The sequence below is a fragment of the Polistes canadensis genome, unplaced genomic scaffold (assembly GCF_001313835.1).
Source record: "Polistes canadensis isolate GaletaPanama2010 unplaced genomic scaffold, ASM131383v1 scaffold_37, whole genome shotgun sequence".
Lineage (NCBI taxonomy): Eukaryota > Metazoa > Arthropoda > Insecta > Hymenoptera > Vespidae > Polistes > Polistes canadensis.
This window is the reverse complement of record NW_014569584.1, coordinates 20,108-41,847: the sequence shown is the minus strand read 5'-3', so window position 1 is coordinate 41,847 and position 21,740 is coordinate 20,108. Positions and strand designations below refer to the sequence as shown.

The following is a 21,740-nucleotide window of genomic DNA, read 5'->3' as shown; positions in this document are numbered from 1 at the left end:
ACCCGTGGCTCTACTGGCTCGAACAATCTCATTGGTTCTGAGCTTAGAAATTCTTAACCAATTATCTCAAAGCTATACTATCATGTGTCTTCTTTACATAAAAGTATACATCGTAACGTACACGCCTCAGCGAATCAAAATGCTATACACTGACGTCATATTGTATATTAAATCTATCTTCGTTTTTCATTGGTTATTTCTTGTATATTCATACACTATAGGTTACACATCTGTGCGCGCGCAATACATTTTATAAATATATAAGCTTATTTAAAGTTGCACATTTTTCACTTATTGTGAGAGACAAGATATAGATTAAAAATAAAATTATTATTTATGAATTTATTATAAACAAAGTACAACATTTATATAAAATATAATTAGCTATTAATACGAATCGTGACGTCATTATCACGCGTGCGCATACGTACCTTTAAATAAATCAGTTCTGTTTAATTACACTAGCTGGAGCTACTGCTATTTGTTTTAGTATACTTTTAAGCCGGAAGATAGTGCTTAACAGAAACTGTCTGTTTTACCTGGATGACAATTCTGGGACAACATAACTAAAATCTTACTTTAATCCCCCCCCTGATCAGCAGCACAGAGTAGTCAGTCACATGATGATGGGTGTGTGTGCGTTTTTCTGAATATATCAGTATATGAAGTATCTATTTCTTTAGTGTTTATAAATTAATATTATTTCTTTGTAAAATTTATTGATTATCATCACTTAGTGTAAAGAACAAGATTCTTTTTAAATTAATAAAATGGCTCAAATGCGAAGTATATTGGGTACCACTTTTGCAATTACTTCTTCTATTACAATCGTAATTTTAGGTACGTGTCTAAAATTTTTTCATAATAAATAATTTTATAATATTTACCATTCTTTTAAATACATATATGATTATATAATAGTACTGAAATATTATAAATAGTTTAAGCGTGTAAAATTAAATTTTAACTCTCGTTACAGTGTTGTATCATGTATTTACTGGTAAAGGAGAACGTGTCAGTGTTGCATGGTAAGTTATGAAACAAGACCTTTATAATTTAGTTCAACTAAACGATATTATAAGTATTTTCATTATTTAGGTTTTTGGAAAAAACATCACCATATATGTGGGCTACCTTAGGTATTGGACTTGCAGTTGCATTATCTGTTGTTGGTGCAGCATTGTAAGTTTATAAAATATATTTTTGTATTAAAAAATAAGACTAACTTTACTATAAATTTATTATTCTATTTTAGAGGCATCCATACAACAGGAGTATCTATTATCGGTGGTGGTGTTAAAGCACCTAGAATAAAGACCAAAAATTTAATTTCTGTGATATTTTGTGAAGCAGTAGCTATTTATGGTTTGATTACTGCTATAGTATTGTCTGGTATGCTTGAAGAATTTACTTATGAAAAAGTTAATTCACCTGATGGTTTAGATGTGAAAAGTCAGAATTGGCTGGCAGGTTATTTAATGTTTGGAGCAGGACTTGCTGTAGGTCTTGTTAATCTTTTTTGCGGCATAGCTGTAGGCATTGTTGGTTCTGGTGCGGCATTAGCTGATGCAGCTAATTCTGCACTTTTTGTTAAAATTCTTATAGTTGAAATATTTGGATCAGCTATAGGTCTTTTTGGACTCATTGTGGGTATTTATATGGTAAGTAATAATTGAATAAAATTATTAATTCAATATTATTGTATTATTGTTTATAGATTATATATTCTTTTTATTTCCATAGACTTCAAAAGTAAAAATGGGGAACAAGGCATAAATGCATTTATTAAAATAATGCATGAAACAATACATTGTGGTTCGTCATGTTTCATTCCATATTTTATCATCATTAAGTAAACAAATGTAGAAATGCAGACTTCTTTAATATTATCAATGGATACCAAAATGTTTCATAGATGATGCACATAAAATATAACTTCGTGTAACATATACATAAGACTATTTGTGAATAAACATTTCAAATGTTTGACAACTTCCTGTGCATTGCTAAGTATTTAGCATTGTCACACTTATTATTGTAGTTTAAAGTATATATTATAATAATAATTTAAGTTATAATTCTTTAATTGATGTATAATTTAGTGTATATAAAGTGCTCATTTCCCAGTCGCATTTGTGTTCATGATAATAATGAATATGAATTCGAAAATTTCGTTAATCATAAAAAATTCTGTTTCTTTATAACATTTTTTAATCTAATAGATATTGTAATGTTTGAAAATGATGGAATTTATTTTATCATTAAGCAAAAGTTAGAGGGTGAATTAACACTCATAAAAAGAGTAAACAAATATTTATTCAATATCATGTAAAATATGAATAATTTAGATGTATAAAAGTATCACAAATATGTTAAATGTAAAATACAAAAAATAGTGATGAAATTTGTGTATTATATACTTCATAAACAACATTTAATTTGGTCTTAATATATAAAATTTACTTATAACACATTTGCATATGTTATAGAATTTTATATTATTTACTTATTAATAGTCTATGAATTTTTGTCAGTGCATTCTCTAAGCTTTTTGCATAATCACTGACATTACGATTACCTTGATAACCAGTAGTTATAGTTCCTACCATATTATCTTGTATCATGTACCTAAAAAATATATTATTGTTTCTTGTAGAAAAAATATTCTAATTTCACATTTGGAAGAATTTAACTTTTAATATCCTTATAATATTATGTGTATCTTGGAATTTATAAAATATTAATTTACCCAATTCCATATCCATCATTTACGACAGGCCCAAAACCACCGCAAAGTATTGCAGGACTTGATAAAGTAGATGTAGACAATATATTATGGTTTAAATTATTGTATGATGGATCTTCAAATATAGCAGGCATACGTGTACCTGATTCTTCAGAAATTGATTTTAAGCTAAATAAATGTCTATCAAATCCTTGTCCTGTAATAGTATAATAATAATAATATATCGAAAAATGATTTTTATAACTTTATAAAAGGATATTAAAAAATTAAGAATTAATTGAACTTACCCATGGCAGCTTCTTTTATAAGTTTATTGTGTATAAGACTACAATCAAAAATCAGTTTTTTCAGTTCTGCAGTAGAAATATCAATATTTTTCTGTGTTAAAGCTACACAAGCAGCTTTAGTTTGGGATGTGCATGATCTAATAGTTTCTGTGCGCCCATGTTTAAAAGCTGCTGTACTACAAGATTCATAAGTCGGTACCACTTGACCTTCCTGTTCATAGAATGCTAATTGAAATGCCAATTGCATTATTGCATCTGTACTAATCCCTATTTTTTTACATTCGTTTTTACCCAATCCTTCATATATAATATGACTGAAAAGTAATTGCTTTACCCACATTTCATAATTTTTTCGTTCTTCGTCAATAATGTGTTTAATTTTTGAATCCAATGCAAATTCAAGTTTCTCAACTTTTAAAAGATGCCTAGTAGAAAGATCTTTCACATTTTCAGGATGAAATCTTGGTTTTTTTGACATATCTGCTTGTATATCCTGCAACAATAAAAAACTATTAAAATTTCTATTTTCTTACATAAAATATTTCATATCAGTATAAATAAAAATTTATATTAATTTTCATCCTTAGTATCTTACATTGAAATATCTAAGAACTGATACTCCATCTCCCCAAGAATGTTCAAAATTCAAACCAGCATATCCATCTTTTGTAACAATTAAACAGAAAGATTTATCAAACCAACGATTTGTTCCATCACCATGAAGGTATGTTTTGAATAATTTGTTGTAATCATCACCGATATGATTATCATCCAATATCAAAGTAAATAAAGCTGAATCTATTTTTTTTAAATTATTTTCATTTCCTATATTTATTAAATGTAGTCTAGCAGAAGCCCATTTATTGCGTTCTGATGTTGTTAATACGCCAATAGGATATGTATTGTAAGGCTTGTCATCTTCCAAAATTAATTTTAAAGAAGCAGCTATTTCACTAGGTTGTCGAATATAGTCATTCTCATCCAAAACATCAAATGCATAGAAATGACCTTTACGCATCACAATTAGATGACGTCCTTTAGCATCGTGATAAATTTTATCTTTTCCTTGTTCCGGTATCCTACTTGTATTGAAGAGATGATGATATTGTGACATATCCAATGGAAAAGCCTGCGAGAATAATTTCTTCTTCTAACAGCTTAAGAAAATATATAACTGAATGTATTCCATACAGTTATTATTTGTTAATATTTTTGGTAATCATATCTGTAAAATGTTTGCTGTTGATCAAACTTTATTTATATTTTCTTACCTTAAACAAATAAGCACCATACCAACTTATACTAGAAGGAAGTAATCCTGTAACTTTTGTAAAGAGCTCAGTATCTGATTTTTTAGGATTCATGTGATATATTTCTGGTATTAAAATTTCTTTTCTTAAGGATTTCATAAATCTTAATGAAGATACAACAAGATTAGTAGATCTAACCAACTGATCATTGTATCGTGTATCAGTCTCTGGCAAAAATACTAGAAAAGGATTATAATTAATGGGTAATGGTTTACGGTCTTTCAAATACATATTAAACCAAGGTTCATTAATATAACTTGTATGGCGATTCTTAGAATCTTTTTGAATAAGCTCTTTTTGTAATTTGGGTCCATCTTCATTAAGAAAGCATGTAACCAGAGACTCAGTATTGCTGAATTTTTCTTCATTTATAAGAGGTCGCTGTGCATTTAAATACTTTTGACATGAATTTTCAAGCTTAGGAATTGGTAAACGAGGTAAGGATGGTTGAAAATGCATGGTTGGAACTTTACTCATCTGTATGTATTGATATTCATCTGACGTATATGATGATAGTGTGTTCCTGAAAATAATTAAACGGTATAAACTACAGTGAATTACATGAGTATTTGTACTTGTTCCTACTGTAAATTTGAAATATTTAACATTTGCTTGTAATGCAAAGCTTCCAAATTCTTCTACATAGAATCCCATTTTAGGGTTACTAAACTTCGAAATTAATATCAATTTTATTGCAGAAGAATATTTTTTTAATAAAATATAATTTCACTTAAATGATCAAAAATTGGTCTCACAAGAATATTTGTATCTACAAAAGATATAGTAATAATACAATAATTAGTTTTGTAAGTAGTAGTTTGCTGGACCTTCTTTGTATTTTATAATAATTTTGAGATGATTACTTATACTCTTATGAGATGCTCTTTCACAATACAAAATTTATATTAATTAATAAATTATATAATTATAAAATATATTTTTCTGTATATAAGAATTTAGAACTACTTTAGAAGAAAATATTTATTGTTTTAAATTGACAGAATATTCCTATGATTCACTGTATGCATTTATATATTTTCTATAAGTAAACATAAAATAAGTTTTTATGTGTAATTATAGCAGAAAAGACTATTGTATAAAAATAAATATTTCTAACGTAAATATTTATTCTACTATGTTCACTGCTGTTGTGAATAGAGTGTGTGTGTGTGCGCGCGCGCGTGCGTGTATATATATAAATGCATTAAGTATAAGACACGTATGTGTATTTTTATCAATTATATTACAGATTCGACAATATTAATGATCGATATGGTCGATATTTGTGATCTATGATTACCTTATACTATATAACGAAAATCGTGTTCCTACATAATTAACCTGAAAAAGAACAAACAATTAGTATTAAACTCAATTATATTTATTAATATATTTTTATTGAATAATAAATAATAATTTTATTAACCGATATTTTGTGTGTGTTATATGCGTTTACTGCCAAACGAAACATAATTTACGTAATTTTCGATAAACGAAACAGAAATCAAAATGATATCCCGATGAGTTTCGTTAGTGATATGTCAAGTTATTGCAAAATACAAAGATAAAAATTCTAGATAAGACTAATCAAATGTAATCATCTTTTAAAGTTCATTTTCATTAGTGATTATTATCATATTTAATCTCAATGTTAATATTAAGGTCAGCTATATATTTTACATTAATATTAAATATATTTAATATTAATTTCACAAAATTTTTATTTTGACATTAGAAATTAAATATCGATTTAATATTCGATAAAAATAAAAGATACCAATTAAAAAGTAATTATGAAGGTATTTTTAAAGAGGAAAAGATTATTTTTATTGGTCATTATGTGTGTGTGTGTGTAAAAGATGATCACGATTTTCCCGCTCAGTGAAAATTGTTCTTCTATATTATAATATCGCGGTACGCGCCACCATATTACATGCGTGGATATAAATAATGGGGTGTACATCTTTAAACTTTTTCACATATGTATTTTTCGTAAAGCTGTTTGTATAAATTTTGTCAAATATTATTTTATATTGTGTGCAATTGTGTATTAAAAATTTGTAGAATAAATCGGGTTAATTAATACTTTGTTGACTAATGTTCGCTACACTAGAAGTTTGAGTTGTATATAAATTCGATAAATTTAGCTATAAAGATTTGACGAAAAATGATGTATAAAAAATAAATAATGTTGAGTCTTACTTTGTTATTATTAATTTTTTCATGGAAAGAATTACAACACACGAACAAGAACAAAACGAAAATACTATGACAATTGGAGGTTAGGTTCGCGTTGTTTTAAGTATATACAAGTTGTACATAGTACAGCTGACTATTGTATTAGACAATAGATGAAAGAATGATAGTGTAATATTAAATTTTATGCTAAGTATCAAGTTTAGTGCATTATGTCAAGTTTTCGAAGGTAAATCGTTTGTATGCTAATGGTTTCTTACAATACTGGTGCAGTGTCCTGTCTTCGCTAACATAATTACTCAAGACATGTAAGTATGTTGATTAAATATTCGTATTACAAGTACATAAGTAAATTTTATTAACAGTTATTAATATTAATTTTTGTGTTAATTATAAAAGAATCTGTGATTTTATAGGGCAGACAGAGATTTTGACATGGGTCCTGCCACGGAGATGATGGTAAATGATTTTGATGATGAGCGTACACTAGACGAGGAAGAAGCCTTAGAAGGTAGTGAGGATTCGCACAACGAGTTGTCCAATTTACAAAAGGTATAATCGTTTACTATTTCTTATTAATACTTTATAATTATATCTTTGTACTTATACTTTGTAACAAACGTCTGATCCCAACTATTCTAGGATCAAGCCTGTGAAATGAAAAAATCAAGCCAATAAATAATTACAATTATGATAAGTTTCTACAACACTTTGGACTCAAAGTGCGTTCTTGTAGTGAGATTTCATGCATAATATACAGCTTTGGGTTGGTGTAATAATCATTCATCTTTTTATCTTCTTTCAGGAAGGTGATATGCCTCTGAAAGATCTGCTTGCGATGTATGGATACGGAGATCCCTCTACTGAGAATTCGAATAGCTCAGATCAAATGTTACTTCCAACTGGAAACGATGATCCAGAAGGTGAGGATCGGTATTCGGACAAAGGTGACAATGATGCGGATGATGACGACGATGACGACGAAGCTGATGCAACTAGCAACGAACCTGATCTTAAACAATTTTATACTGAAATGTTGGTGAAAAGCAAAGATTGCAAATCCTCTGTATCAGGACACACAGGAAAAGGAAGTAACAGTGTAAATACCACTGATTGTGCTAAAAGACATAGACTTGATGATGAAGAGGACGATGACGAAGAAGTAGAAGGAGAAGAGTGTCCATTGATAAATGATCGCAGTGACAATGGAAGTACAGGAGTAATGCAAGCAACTGGAAGTAGAAATTCTTCCTGTTCTGTTATTGGATCACGTGATGGTTGCTCAACAGGTAATGGTGGCAATGATGGAGAAGGTAACAGTGTTGGTGCTGTTGCTGCAGACGGAGGAGAAGATGGACTAGTTAGTGGTAGTATTGGTGGTGGTACATCAAGACTTTTACGAAGTGTATCACGACCACAAAGTGAAGAAGAAGAAGATGATTGTGATTATAGCCCAGACGAGGAAGAATGGAAAAAGACAATCATGGTTGGTAGCGATTATCAAGCAGCAATACCAGAAGGTCTTTGTCGATACGATGATGCCTTGCCTTATGAAAACGAGGATAAAATGCTTTGGGATCCTAGCCATATACCAGAGGAAGAAACAGAAGAATTCTTAGAACGGGCACAATTGCCAGCAATGAAAACAGGCTCTTTACCTGCAGGTACTCACATCAGAGACGATGAACAAGCCTTATATCTGTTACTACAATGTGGTTACAACCTAGAGGAAGCATTACGAAGACGTAGAATGAATGTTATTCCATCGACAGATGCTGTTAGTTTATGGTCAGAAGAAGAATGTCATAATTTTGAGTCTGGTTTAAGAAGTTATGGAAAAGATTTTCATCTTATTCAAAGGAATAAGGTATGGAATTCGGAAAATTTTAAGTCAAACTAACGTATTACTGAAATTCTATTAAAATATAGTATAAATTAATAGTAAAATTCTCTTAGGTGAGAACAAGATCTGTCGGAGAATTAGTACAGTTTTATTATTTATGGAAAAAGACAGAGAGACACGATATATTTACGTATAAGGCTCGTATAGAGAAGAAAAAATATGCTTTACATCCAGGTATCACGTGAGTATCTTTTCTATAGTAATTCACGTTTGAAATATTAAACATATAAAAATATAAAAATGAGAATCAACATATATGTGCATTGTGTCGAGCATAATGACATATAGAAGTATGACGGGATAATTAAATCGCAAGCAGGGACTATATGGATCGATTTCTTGAGGAACAAGAGGGTGTCCGCGATCGTAGCAGTTCACCGAATGTTCACTGTTTGCTGTACGGAGATGCGAAACGGCAAAGGTCCAATGCCGGTGCAGCGAACAATGACGATTCGAAATCCACAGAGCCATGGGTCTGCAATGCTGCTGATGCACCTTTCACGGATCTGCTCCGGATGTCCCAATCGGTTACACCACCTCCACCGCCACCACCTCCACCACCACCACCGACTCCACTGACAGCCTCTATGTCAGCAACAGTAACAAACGCAAATACTTTATTAACATCTGCATATTGTTCATCGGCATCGCGACAATCCGATTGCTTGTCATCCGAATCAAATTGTGGGAACTTGCTTACGTGGTCTAATACAGGAACGCGATCTCAATCTACTCCTTCTGTTATGGTGACGAAAAGCGTTAATACAACTATCACCACAATGGCTTTAACGACGACCGGTACAATGAGCACAATAACAACTAGTCCTAGTTCCGGCTCGAATACAACCTCAAATAATTTGTATCATCAGCGAGTCTCGTCGTCATCCAGAAGTAATGATTCAAACGATTCACCATCACCAGAGCATATTTTACCGCACTTGCCTCCTTAGCGTCTAACACGACCCTTGGGCTTTCTTCAAAAATGGTGGCGGATGTCTTTATGTGTTCGGATTGATCGGACACTCACTCCATTACTATTGTCGTAAACACGTAATATTTGTTAGTATCAGGAAATATATTTTTATACTCTATCGTAATATGATTATCGATCGTTCTTGGCGCGAGTTAGCCGGTGAAATGTGAGACGATGACGCATATTATATAAAGAAAGATACGAAATATCTTTCATGAAAGATATTCATTCGCGAGATATAGAAGTTCGTGCGAGGAACTATATAAACAAAAAGAAGTTTTACTTCAATAACAGTTCGGCATGGATTTATAAATACAATCCGTTGAATTGAGATACAATTATATAGCTTCTACCTATTTATATATTTTATCTTTTCTATGTTGTTGCTGTCGTAAATAGATCAACATTTTGAACTAATAATTCCTCTCTCACAACAGAAACTATATTTCATTATGGAATATCTCTAGAAATGAACGATCAAGATTAAATTACAGTCAAGTATGAGTATGTAAGTTCAGCACCTTTAAGCGTATATTTGTAAGTTTATTATCCTGACCAGAACGTCTATTTTCACCTGGCACTGAAACGCGCGAGAGTGCAATCGCGTTGTAAGATAATTTGGTCTGACTAAATAAGATCTTGTCAGACGTTTACAATGAACAGATTAAACAAAAATATTTCAAATTCCATTGTATTTCCTTTTACATATCCTTTAAAATAGATTCTTATGTTATCTATTGATATAATAGTTCACGCGATATCAAAAATGTTTCTATTTCTTTTTTTATAAAATCTTTACATTATTTATTTGTATTATATATACTGTTTGTTTAGGAGCAGAAGTCTTCTGTTTGGAACACATCCACATACACATGTACATTTTTATTATTAAAATTAATATGAGATAATTTCTTTTCGTGATATCTTAGCTTTAAAAAAAGTACAAATGATATACGTAATTATAAACAAGCAGGATTATATTTATTTATTTTGCTTTTTGTTAAATACCTTTACTTCTTTTTCATTAAATGTATTTAATTTCTTATGATTTTATCATAACAATATCACTGTACAAACAATGTTTCTTTCTTTTCAGTCTTTCAGCAATCTGTATATGTATGTACTTATAAAAAACATTGACTTTGGAAAATATTTTACTTCTTATGTGGATCATATGTAGAGATTAGTAATGCATTGAATCTAATGATTCTACCACAGATTTCAATAATTTTCCCATTAATGGTAAAAATTGAACACTACTGATATTTGCTGCGAAAGTTCCAGTAGTTAAAATATTTTCATCGAGTCTCTTTTCGAGAACATCTTGTTCATTTTTAAAGGAATCATCGTCAGCATTCGCTAAAGTTACTGGTACTTTATTAATGGTACTATCTTCACGAAGTCTAGCATTTGACATCTTTTGAATAGGATCCATAGTATCTTGAATCGTTCTCACACTCTTGGCATCAACATCAAGAAGAGATCCCTTAACTTGCCAAATGTCAGGAGTACCACGGTGTTCAAGAAAATCAAAGAAAATAACTAATTCTGTGGCTGTTTCACGTGCTATCAGTTGACGATCTCGTAGCGCTAATCTTGGACTTCTAACACCTTCAAGAGCTTGACAAAGTATCAGTACAAGATTGATCTCGAGCGCTAATCTTGTATTATTTTCGTCCATCGATTCGAACCAGGGATCACTAAATTTATTTGTATGATTTTTTGCTACACTTGGACTATCATTATTAGTACCTGATGGTGTCCCACTACCGCCCTTAGCGACGTGTCTTCCAGCTGCTAAAGCAGTTGCTTTTGAGAGAATAGTATTCTCGCAGATAAGAGGATCATAGGGTCGTCGAACGAGACGTGGACTGCTTAATAACGGTACTGTCACATCAAGCCCGCTAACATATCCAAGATAATCAGCAGCTATATTTGCTGATGCAGATCTTGAGGTTGCTGAACCTGAAGCAGCATGTATGATTCTTCTTAAATCCTTGCTTGTGTGCATTCGTCGAATATTTTCAGGTGCAGCACGTTCCCATTCTCTTTTAGCAGAGTCACTTTTATCCTCTTTACCAGGTTGATTTGTTGAAGATACAGACAATATGCTAGTTGTATGTATTCTTGAATGTAAGGCTTGTGTAAATAATTGCGTGGAACTAATAATTGTACCATAAGTTAATCGTGGACCAGAACTTATACTCATTTGAGGTGCACCAAAGTTCATTTCAGCCATTGGTGTATACCAAAAATCTTGCGTGTATATGGTATCGACGAGAGTATTCAATCTTGGTGAGAAGTAAACGAAACACAAAGCACAAGTAGTATTAATTACTATCAATTTGTTCACAAGTAATTTTAATTCACCGCTTGGTAATCTCTCATCACAAGACTTTAGCTCTTCTGCACTCTCCACGCTTATACCATCAATTATAAATTTTAATATTCGCGGTCGCAATAATAAGTTTACAGTACTGTCATATGCAAGATACATACATTTGATCAGTGTTTCACGTATATTAGGTGGTATAGAGTTCCAAATATATTCTTGAGTTGCCATACTATGAATGAGAGCAACCAAACTTTGGATTAAATCGGCAGCAAATAGATCAGCTGTATGTCTGAGTAATGTTGATACTGTCATGAGTTGGTACTCATGAGAATTTAAAAATATCACTATAGGTTTTATATATATTGATGGAGTTTCACTTGTTACTAAGCCCATAATGATTTCTAATCCAAGAGTATAAATTGGCCACCAATCCTGACATCGCCATTGACCATTGGGAGTGTCATCATATAGGTAATCAAGCATACTGCTACCGATATCTACAGGTGGTATTAATGCTAGCCATAATTTAGCAGTATCATTCTCGTTTATTGACTTTGGACAATAAGGCGAACGTGTTATTATGCTAAGTAAATTCAATGCCGCTGTACTAAATTTGAGGTAAGGATACTTTTGTAAAGTAATGCAGACACATGTTATCAGCTCAGGTATCATTTGACGAAGCTGAGCACAACTAGCTTTTCGACGACGTTTAGTTGAATGACTACGTTCTACGTAAGAACGTAGAAGTTGAGTCACCAGACAGATTGTTAATGTTGCTGGCAAACTCTTGCGGGTACTTTGGACAGTTTCTATATTCATTTCTTCAGCACCTTTCACAGTACTCGTATCTATCAATGATATTTCTTTTTTGCTAGTATCTTGTGGAAATGCCTGTTTTTGTTTAAATAATTGAATAGCTGATTCTCGTAGCTCTTCCAATTCATTAGTAGCAATTATACATGAATAGTTTAACAAATATTCAAGACTAATTGTGTCCTCTGCAAGAGTGCTTTTTATTAGTTGCACACAACCAAGTAACAAAGAAATCAATGTTTGACGTAGAGATTTTCCATATCCTCGGTATTCTTGACCAATCTCTTGGGTAAGTTTCATTAGTTTGTTTTTAAAAATTTGTGAGTCACCTACACACATATGCTTCCATGAAGTAATACATCGCAATGATAGTGAAGCTAAAAGCATAGCTCTTTTTGCGATACCAGTATCATTTAGTTGTTTTAATTGTTCAAGTAAAGCATCTAAAGAGAGTTGCGTTATGAGTTGTGCTTGTGAAATATTGATAGGATAATTCTTTGCATTTCGTTCGTCTGTAAGAGTAACGATAAAATTGTACCATGATTCTAAGTTCTTTTCATATAAACTTTTTAAATTATTAGCATCGTGCTTTTGATCTTTTTTTGTATCCATATTTTCCTCGATTGGCATTATCCTCAATACATAATTCGATAATCTTTGCCAGTGGTCCTTAGTTTTATCCAATAACTTTTTCAAATTCATAGAAAAATTATTTTCCAATAACGGGCTCTTGAACAATTCTAATGTAATAATATCTAAAAGCTGTGAATAGCCTTTAGCTACTGGTACTATTTCTCTAAAAAGGGGAGCAAAGAGATGGCTCCAAAATTCTTCTCGTTTACGGAAGAAATTTACAAGAATTTCGTTGCGATGATACCACATTGCACGCAATAGAATCATCGTACTTTCGTATAGTCTATCATAAACGATATCCTCTTCTTTATATATTCGACGTAAATAAAGATCTAGAAATTGACTGCAACCCTCTGTGAGAAATTCGTCGACTGGTCGTGGAAATATTCTTTTACGTTCTGCTTGATGCATTATGTTAAATAGAGCTTCAGTCAAGCCAGGTTGTTTTTCCAAACAAACAGCAACCAATTCGAGAATGGCAACTTTGACTTCTACCGCACACGTCGGTGACATTAATCGAGAAGCAAAAGTTTCCCTTATTGCTGTACCATCCATGCCCATACAAACTAGCAGTGACATAGAGAATCCTTCTGCAAATTTCGTTAAAAGTCTGACAGCCATTGCTTGCAACGAAGGACTAAACCACACATATAGATAATTAACTATAGTTGGTACTATTAAAAGACTATTTGGTACTCGTGGTGAAGAATATAAAGCAATCTCCAATGGAGATCTGTCATTGTATTCTAAACCAAAAGATTGTCTAAACATCAATAATCGATTTACTATCGATAATGCCAACTGTACACTTTTTATGGCTTTGAATCCTTTACCGCTTATCCAATCCGTTTCCGTGATCATTTTATTATGCAGGTTGCGCTCTCCTGTACGCACTAATTTCAGTAGTGCATGTCTAGGCTCTAAATAGAGAAGACTATATGTAACAGTTAATTGTAATTTTTTTCTTATATCGTCATCAGATAAATTCGAATCAAGTACACGGTGAAGACAGAACATACTCTTTAGACAAATTTCCAATCTTTCAGCATCATTTTTAAAATACCATGAATCCAGTTTTGGTAAGACACCTTGTAAAAGAAATACTATCCCTGGTATTTCGATCATATACATAGCTTCTTTATTGTGCTTTGTTATTATATAACTAGATAAGGTATCAAGATATGCACAGAGAATTGGGTAAGAATGTTCTATGGTTTCTATACAGGATAGCCAAGAGGCAATTAAACCACCATCGAAAGAAATTGCTTCAGCAAAGTCTGAAGGGTTTTGATACCAATCGTTAAATTTTGGATAAACTCCTGCATGCATTCGAGATAGAATATCTTCAGGATATCTTAATACCAGCTTAGACGAGATACTTATGCATGCGGTAACGATTCGATAAATGTTTGGAGGTAGAACTGGATAAGAAAATCTGTTAATAATTTCAAAACATAGTTCTGTTGGTATAACCATATTTTGTGGTATATCTATATCTTTAGCAAGTAAAGATTCCAACAGTTTTAATCCTTGAGTAACATTATCCAATAGACTAGTTTGCATATTACAAATATTTGCTATCCCACCACCTGCTTGTGAAAATAATTGTTCTATTCTGTGATGTAATGCATCCCAATAACTAGCTCTTGTTTTGAATAATACTACTTCGTTATCACTGGATAGTACAAGAACATTTTCTCGTAAACATCCTGGTTTAATAGAAAATAGATTTTTATGTATCGTACATTCTCGTTCATATGGTCTTATTGGTTTATTTTGATCTCGCTGTCGAGGAACTTCTAAAGTTAATGATGTTAACATATCTAATTCTTTTACAATCTGAAACAAGTTGTTTTCATTTTATCAATTATTTTATTTAATATTAATTTGTATTATAATATACTTTACCTTTTTTGCGCTATTAATTGAAGCAATTGCAAGTCCAGTTGCAATGTTTGTAAGAGGTTCAAATTTATAAGGAAACCATTTAGTAGCAACATTATATATAACCCATATACCATCATTGCGTTCATCCCAAAATCTAGTTGCAGTTTCTGGAAATTTGACTGTAGAAGCAACAGCATCAAAAATGCCATTTAATGCACATAATCGATCTTCATCGATAAAAGCACAGACCAATGTGAGAAGATTGTACACACTACTGCGTACAATTGTAGCATAATAGGTCTCTTCCTGAATCATTTCACTTAACATCAAACTTTGAAGATAATGGAAGACGTCAAGTTGAATAGCTTTGATACCAAAGGGTTTAAATTGATTTAATAGATCAACATTCTCTGGATCTATAGCATAATTTGATAACATCCATGACAAAAGTAATGAACTATCTTGTATGGAACTGTCACGAATGCATTTATGTTCAAAAATATCTTGCATACTATCTCGAACACTGTTTATCCAAAATTCCATTTCAGGACTAAAATAAAAAGATACGTATTAGTCCAATTTAATCGTAATTAATGTAGTTAGCCGATTGTATGAGTAAAATATCTACTGTTTTCTAACATCCAATGCAACAAGGAGTAGAGCTGCTTGACTATACTGTATTTCTTGAATTTTTTTATCTACTGCTGCCTTATCTTCATGACTTTTTGAATGAATCAATCTACGTGGGACACCCTTTAAATGAGTATAAAGGTTACATTAAAAAATATGTAATTTCTAAGTAATACATAATAATATAATGTTCTTACCCCAATGCTTCCATAAAATTTATTAAAATCCTTTGCAGGTATATGAATGTCATGTACAATTACAGTTAATATGTGAAGTAGTTCTCTCATTTCAATAAGGGTACTGTTATATAATTTATGCAAATGTTCTTCTGTACATAATTGAGATCTTACTGGAGCATTAATAAACTTTAATGATTCTACTTGCTTTTGTACAGAAGTCAGAAGTTCACCTAGTAAAACTACATCAAAGAATTTTATAAATTCTTTCTGATTTGGATGTCTTTTATTATTTTTATATTCAACTATCAATTTTAAACATTTGATCAGTGTTACTCTTTCAGAATAATAAAAGCTCCAAATATCATCAATTAAAACTTTCATAGTACTTAGATCTGTGAGTTGAGAAGCAAAAGTTTCCGCACAGTTACGATATTCATATAGCATGAAATTGCAAACTAAATCCCAGGTAATCATTGCATCCAGATTCTAATAATATAAAATTGTGTTGTTTTTATATTTAACTCGTTTAAATATTTTTTAATCAATGTAAATAAGTACTTACAATTAATGGAGCAAGTTTACTAATTAAATCATACATCCGGGGGGGAGGATTTTGTTTAGAAATATTTTGAAGCGAGGACTCTGTATACATTTGGAAAAATTGTAAACCTTCTTTGAGTAATTTCGTTCCATTTATAAATTCATCTTCTACAAGTTCTTTATCACAACGACAAGTAGTTCCAGATATTACAGACCATAATCCCTTACAGTAGCTATATATATTTTAGCAAAATTCAAAGTTTACATTAATAATCATAAATAAATATTCAAATTTAAAATAAAACTTGTTTAATAGTTATAAACTAAGAAATTAGAAAAATTAATAGTTTGATAGCAGTATTATTAATAACAAAAGAAATATAATTGTGTTATATATTTTATACAAAAATTAATAAAAATTTGAAGAAATATGTAAGAAGTAATACTTACGGTAGTTCACCTAATGGTAGCACGTTTTCCATGATGAAATTAAAATACAATAAATATTAATTCTATTTAAAGATCAAAAATATAAAACTTTAGGTTCCAATTCATCCATAACCTCTTATTTCGTGCGTTTATAAATTTACACTGTTGTGAGATATTAAAAAATACAGAGAAGTACATAGAAACTCACAAGTCCTCTTACTAATCTACCCAGATTAATCTTTGTTACTACTGGGACCACCAGTGGGCGATAGAGGTAGAATATAGTATTCTTTGATAGATTGTACAACGAATACCGTCATCGCGTTAAGTACTTACTATCTCCCACTAGTGATCAGGTTAGAAACTAAGATAAATCTGACAAGAAAAACAGTGGACTTGTGAGCTTCTATGTATCTCTGTATTCTTTGGTATTATATGGTGATATTTGTAAAAAAAACCATACGTCATAAATCAGTATATAAATTAGAAATTTAATTTTTGTATATTTCAATAGATAGATGAACTATTTAAATGTTTAATAGTTATCTAAGACAGAAAAATTATACAAAAATTGATAACATTTTTTTGAATAGAATAAATAATATATTTCAAAATTTCTCTCTCTCTCCTCTTCTCTGTAAAGAAAGTAATTAAATATATATGTATTTAAAATGTTTCTAAGATAGAATATTCCAATACGTACATAAATTAGATTTATGAACTGTATAAGTATTGAATGGTTTTTTTTAACATTTCTTATAACACCTTATATTGACTAAGGAAGTTTTATTAAACATTAAAAGTTTCAATTTAAAAGAAACTACAAATATATAGATATTCTATATAAATTCTATTAGCTAGTAAAGAAATTAAAATAAGAAACTATAAAAAAAATTACGAAAGAAATTCAAAAGAAACTACAAATACCTATAAATAGAATCAAACATAACAACGCGTTTGTCTTTTCGTCGTAGAAGGAAATTGTTTTTTTTTTGTCGCACCTGATTGTTATCTCTTGCTGTAAACACATTGAATTTATATCTTGCGGGATATATATGTATTTTTTTTTTCGTTATTTTGAAGTAAGCTTAAATAAATTTTCTTTACTTATCTTTTTTTCTAAAGTATTTTATAATTATATTTCCTATCAAATTATTGTAAAATACTCTAGAAAAAATTAAAAAAAGAAAATTTATTAAACTTACTTCACAATAACGAAAAACAGAAATAAGAAAAAAAAGTAAAAGAAAGAAAAGAAAGTTAAACATATTTGCCCTTGTTAGTAATACATATAGTTTACACAATTCATATCATCTAAGCGATAGAAATTATTTCGATAATATAAAAGTTTCTAACGTTAAATATTCGAATCAGTATGTGAAACGAATAATAGAATATATATATAATATTATATTATAATAATCACAAGAAAAAAATTTCGTATATAATAAGAAAAAAACACGCGCTAGACCTTAAACCGAAGGAAGAAAAAATTTCTTTGTTAGGAATATATTGTTATTGTTCCAATTGTCTTGCCTTTGTTATTTCCTTCATCAAACTAACTTCTTATAGCAAATATTCTGAGAAAAAAAATTTGATAATAGTTACATAAACACGGTGTAACGAAATTAGAAATATACATAATTAATTGAATTTATTAATAAGTATATATAAAAAAACTCCTCACTTTGTATTTTTTTAAAACTTATTTAATTAATATTTTCTGGTATATTGATTACGAATTGGCTAATAAAAAAATGTTGACGCATTTACCTCCTGAATTATGAAAAGAAATTTCTTATTTTATTATTAATTTAAATTTAATTGTTATATATTTTTTCTTGAACTCCCACCAATCTATTTCTTAGAAAGTCAAAAGACGTGGTCTCCTGTTATTCGTTTTCCTACCATTGTTTGCGCTGATATTTGCGGTACATCTTGCTATTGGTCACGTTGCAGAGTAACTCTTATGCTATTGGCGGAGCACTTTTGATGGGCGGGGTTGAGCGAGTCTGTTGGTAGGGCTAGGCAATGGGACTTTTGAGAAGTGTTTAACCGTATTCATTCCTCATTGTTTCTCAACGGTTTCAACAGGCTAGAAGGAAGTCTATCTGTCCTAAAGTTATTAGCAGTAATTACAAGTAAGTTTTTCATTCATATTATGTTACTGAGCTGCTTAGTTACAGCTTAATGTTTCAAATTTATTTACGTTGAATTATTTGGATCGAAATCTTATTTACGTTAATAACTTTTGAACTCGGAAGCGTTTATTTGTCATTTATCATCGCATATCTTTGATTTTCTAATTTTTATAGTCTAATTAGAAATTATATGTAGTTATTTATCTTATTTACGTATATTTCGTGCTAACAATAAATATCTTTGCTAAATTCTTTGATATATCATCTGTCTTTAACACTTTAATGTATCATAATAATTTTCAAGAGTGATAATACGTAATTTAATTATCAATATTCTTGTCCAAAAAATATATTAATGTATAAGTCTCAAAGGGAATTAAAGACGGTTAATAAATCTGATGAACAATTTATTTTGAACTAGTTGTACGTTTCGTCCCTTACTGGGGACTTCATCAGTAACTTGATCATTTAGTTCACGCGTCAATACATATTATCTTTTTTACAGAGTCATACATTTCAATAAAACTTAACATATTACAATACAATTTAATCTTAAAACACCTTATCTTATCACACTTAATCATATATGATTTACAATACAATACATATACAACTAGTTCAAAATAAATTGTTCATCAGATTTATTAACCGTCTTTAATTCCCTTTGAGACTTATATATTAATAATACGTAATGTATACTAAATATAGATTACTATAAAGTATGTTTTGATGACTTTGAATCAAAGGTTAGATATTTAATATCGTTAATATATAAATCAGGAGTTTTATTATAAGCTGAGGGCCGGTAGGTTGGTTCGCCTGTCGTGAGGATTTCTAGATTTATGTTGGTTATCTATGAATCTAGTGTTTTAACTCGTAGTAAAGTTATTTTTGATCCCCAATTTGGATGCTTGGCATTGAAGTCGCCAGCTGCTATAAATTTGTATACTTGTGTATAATTGCGAGAGATCATTTCCGTTTCGTCCAAGTTCGTCCTTCCTCCAAATCTGATTTAACTAATGAATTTCTATTATTATCTACTTCGAAGGAATTAATAACGTAAACGCAATTGTTGCAATTGTTGCAATTGTCATTGTTAGTCTTCCCTTCGGTCGATATAAACTTTTTCTTCTTCGTTGATGGTATAATTATCGGCAGACGTGTCAGCAATTTTGAAAATCTTCTCGTTACTTGTAACGTTGCCATAAATCTCTGTAGCCCTTAACCAGGAAGGATCATTAACCGTTTTACAAATCTCCTTCTTTCTTTCGAGCCCATCGAAGAACGATATCTTTCCTTTTTAGCGTGATCATGTTTCAAAGGAAAAGAAGATTTCTGTGTCTTGCGGGATAGAAATATTCGATTTAGTATTATGAAAGGCACCTCAATAAAGAGACTTCAGAGTAAGGAAAAGGCCATTGTATTGTAAATGACAAATTTCCAAAGAAAGCGTATATATGAAAAATCATTCGTCAAAAACTTTTATAATGGTTAACGAGTTATTATTTCGTTTCTACTTTGTTCAACCGTCAAGTAGAATATGTATAATAATATCAAGTGTTCGTTCGTTATCTTTAATAACATTATAGCAGAAGATCGCACATGCTTATCCCGCTCATGGACGTAAAATTGCCGGTAATGTGCACACTTTTAGCTCGGGATAGTATAAAGATATAGTGGCAAAGGTGATCGCTGTTAGTTATTTTGCTGAGAAGTGTTCAGCCTTTCCAAGAAAGTAATTCCTCAATTAGACCTTTGCAAATCGATTCACATATTGTCCCTCACTTTTCCTTTCTCTCCTTTTCTCATTTCTCTATAGACGGGTAGAAAATATAATAAGTTAAAGGAATGAATGATTATCTGCATATCCATAAATGTAAAAGACAATGATCCAAGATACAGCAGAAGCAATACATGTCAGTGTAAAAGCTATTCTCCAATCTGTTGTATGAAGGTGATCATCGAAATACATATACTCTAAGAACAGCTCACAGTGTTACTGCAATAACGACCAATCATCCGATTACATAAAGCTATAACAAACTCTCGTTTAAATATATAAGAAAATTTTGGCAATATCACACTTTGTTCCTTGTATAATAATATAATATAGGAATACCAACACTAACAGTACCAATGCTAACAGTAATGTACAACACCTTAAACATATACCAATACCAATATTAGTAGTAGTAGTACTATGCTTTTACTAATACCAATAGTAATACTAGGACCTTTACTATATCAATAACAAAGCTAACATTAATATTATATCTATACCTATTAACATACACCAATAATAATACCAATAGCGAAGTTACCAATATTATATCTATACCAATCCCAATAATACTAACACATTAACAATAGCAATGATCTATTGCTAATAATATTGCATCTAACTTTATAGGAATATACTGAACAATACCAATACGACTTGGAATACCTATACTAAAATACTATGCAAATACAAATACAAATTTAAATCCAAATATGAATCCCAAGAGCAACAGAAGCAGCAGCAACAGCAGCATCCCATCAGAAATCTCTCCTTACGCGTTTCATAGTCCTTCTATTCCTCTCTTCCATCCTTAATCTTGATCCCTTTTTTTTCTTTCGGGATCCTCCCCACCCCACTCACCTCCCCATAATAATATAATATAGTTGCGATAAATCGGTTAAATAATGATAAGTCGAAGAGCAAGAGTATCGACAATGTAAAATTTAAACCCCGATGA

At 30.7% G+C, this 21,740-nt stretch overlaps 4 protein-coding genes across 8 annotated transcripts; 2 read left to right on the top strand and 2 right to left on the bottom strand.

Annotated features, from left to right (window-relative positions):
* Nucleotides 1–520: 520 nt before the first annotated feature.
* On the top strand, nt 521–2,400 carry LOC106784519 (V-type proton ATPase 21 kDa proteolipid subunit). Its single transcript, XM_014744142.1, has 5 exons — nt 521–840; nt 980–1,028; nt 1,099–1,182; nt 1,256–1,661; nt 1,744–2,400. The coding sequence occupies exons 1-5, from the start codon at nt 771–773 to the stop codon at nt 1,774–1,776; spliced, it is 642 nt and encodes a 213-aa protein (XP_014599628.1). The 5' UTR covers nt 521–770; the 3' UTR covers nt 1,777–2,400.
* LOC106784515 (carnitine O-palmitoyltransferase 2, mitochondrial) lies at nt 2,299–5,918 on the bottom strand. 2 transcript variants are annotated; one of them, XM_014744134.1, is made up of 7 exons: nt 5,770–5,918; nt 5,644–5,684; nt 4,305–4,866; nt 3,629–4,162; nt 3,034–3,526; nt 2,750–2,942; nt 2,299–2,628 (listed from the first exon to the last, which is right to left on the bottom strand). In XM_014744134.1, the coding sequence occupies exons 1-7, from the start codon at nt 5,812–5,814 to the stop codon at nt 2,499–2,501; spliced, it is 1,998 nt and encodes a 665-aa protein (XP_014599620.1). In that variant the 5' UTR covers nt 5,815–5,918; the 3' UTR covers nt 2,299–2,498. The 2 variants fall into 2 exon arrangements, with proteins under 2 accessions (XP_014599620.1, XP_014599619.1); XM_014744133.1 differs by lacking the exons at nt 5,644–5,684; nt 5,770–5,918 and having other exon boundaries at nt 4,305–5,042.
* Nucleotides 5,919–6,214: 296 nt separating this feature from the next.
* Nucleotides 6,215–10,094, top strand: LOC106784517 (mesoderm induction early response protein 1). Of its 3 annotated transcripts, XM_014744137.1 has the most exons (6): nt 6,219–6,847; nt 6,956–7,091; nt 7,182–7,261; nt 7,345–8,406; nt 8,496–8,623; nt 8,759–10,094. In XM_014744137.1, the coding sequence occupies exons 4-6, from the start codon at nt 7,354–7,356 to the stop codon at nt 9,390–9,392; spliced, it is 1,815 nt and encodes a 604-aa protein (XP_014599623.1). In that variant the 5' UTR covers nt 6,219–6,847; nt 6,956–7,091; nt 7,182–7,261; nt 7,345–7,353; the 3' UTR covers nt 9,393–10,094. The 3 variants fall into 3 exon arrangements, with proteins under 3 accessions (XP_014599622.1, XP_014599621.1, XP_014599623.1); XM_014744136.1 differs by lacking the exon at nt 7,182–7,261 and having other exon boundaries at nt 6,215–6,847; nt 8,762–10,094; XM_014744135.1 differs by lacking the exon at nt 7,182–7,261 and having other exon boundaries at nt 6,216–6,847.
* A 283-nt stretch (nt 10,095–10,377) lies between these two features.
* On the bottom strand, nt 10,378–17,076 carry LOC106784513 (nucleoporin NUP188 homolog). Of its 2 annotated transcripts, XM_014744128.1 has the most exons (6): nt 16,883–17,076; nt 16,455–16,665; nt 15,911–16,378; nt 15,712–15,836; nt 15,105–15,633; nt 10,378–15,035 (listed from the first exon to the last, which is right to left on the bottom strand). In XM_014744128.1, the coding sequence occupies exons 1-6, from the start codon at nt 16,912–16,914 to the stop codon at nt 10,599–10,601; spliced, it is 5,802 nt and encodes a 1,933-aa protein (XP_014599614.1). In that variant the 5' UTR covers nt 16,915–17,076; the 3' UTR covers nt 10,378–10,598. The 2 variants fall into 2 exon arrangements, with proteins under 2 accessions (XP_014599614.1, XP_014599615.1); XM_014744129.1 differs by lacking the exons at nt 15,911–16,378; nt 16,455–16,665; nt 16,883–17,076 and having other exon boundaries at nt 15,723–15,796.
* Between the last annotated feature and the right edge of the window lie 4,664 nt (nt 17,077–21,740).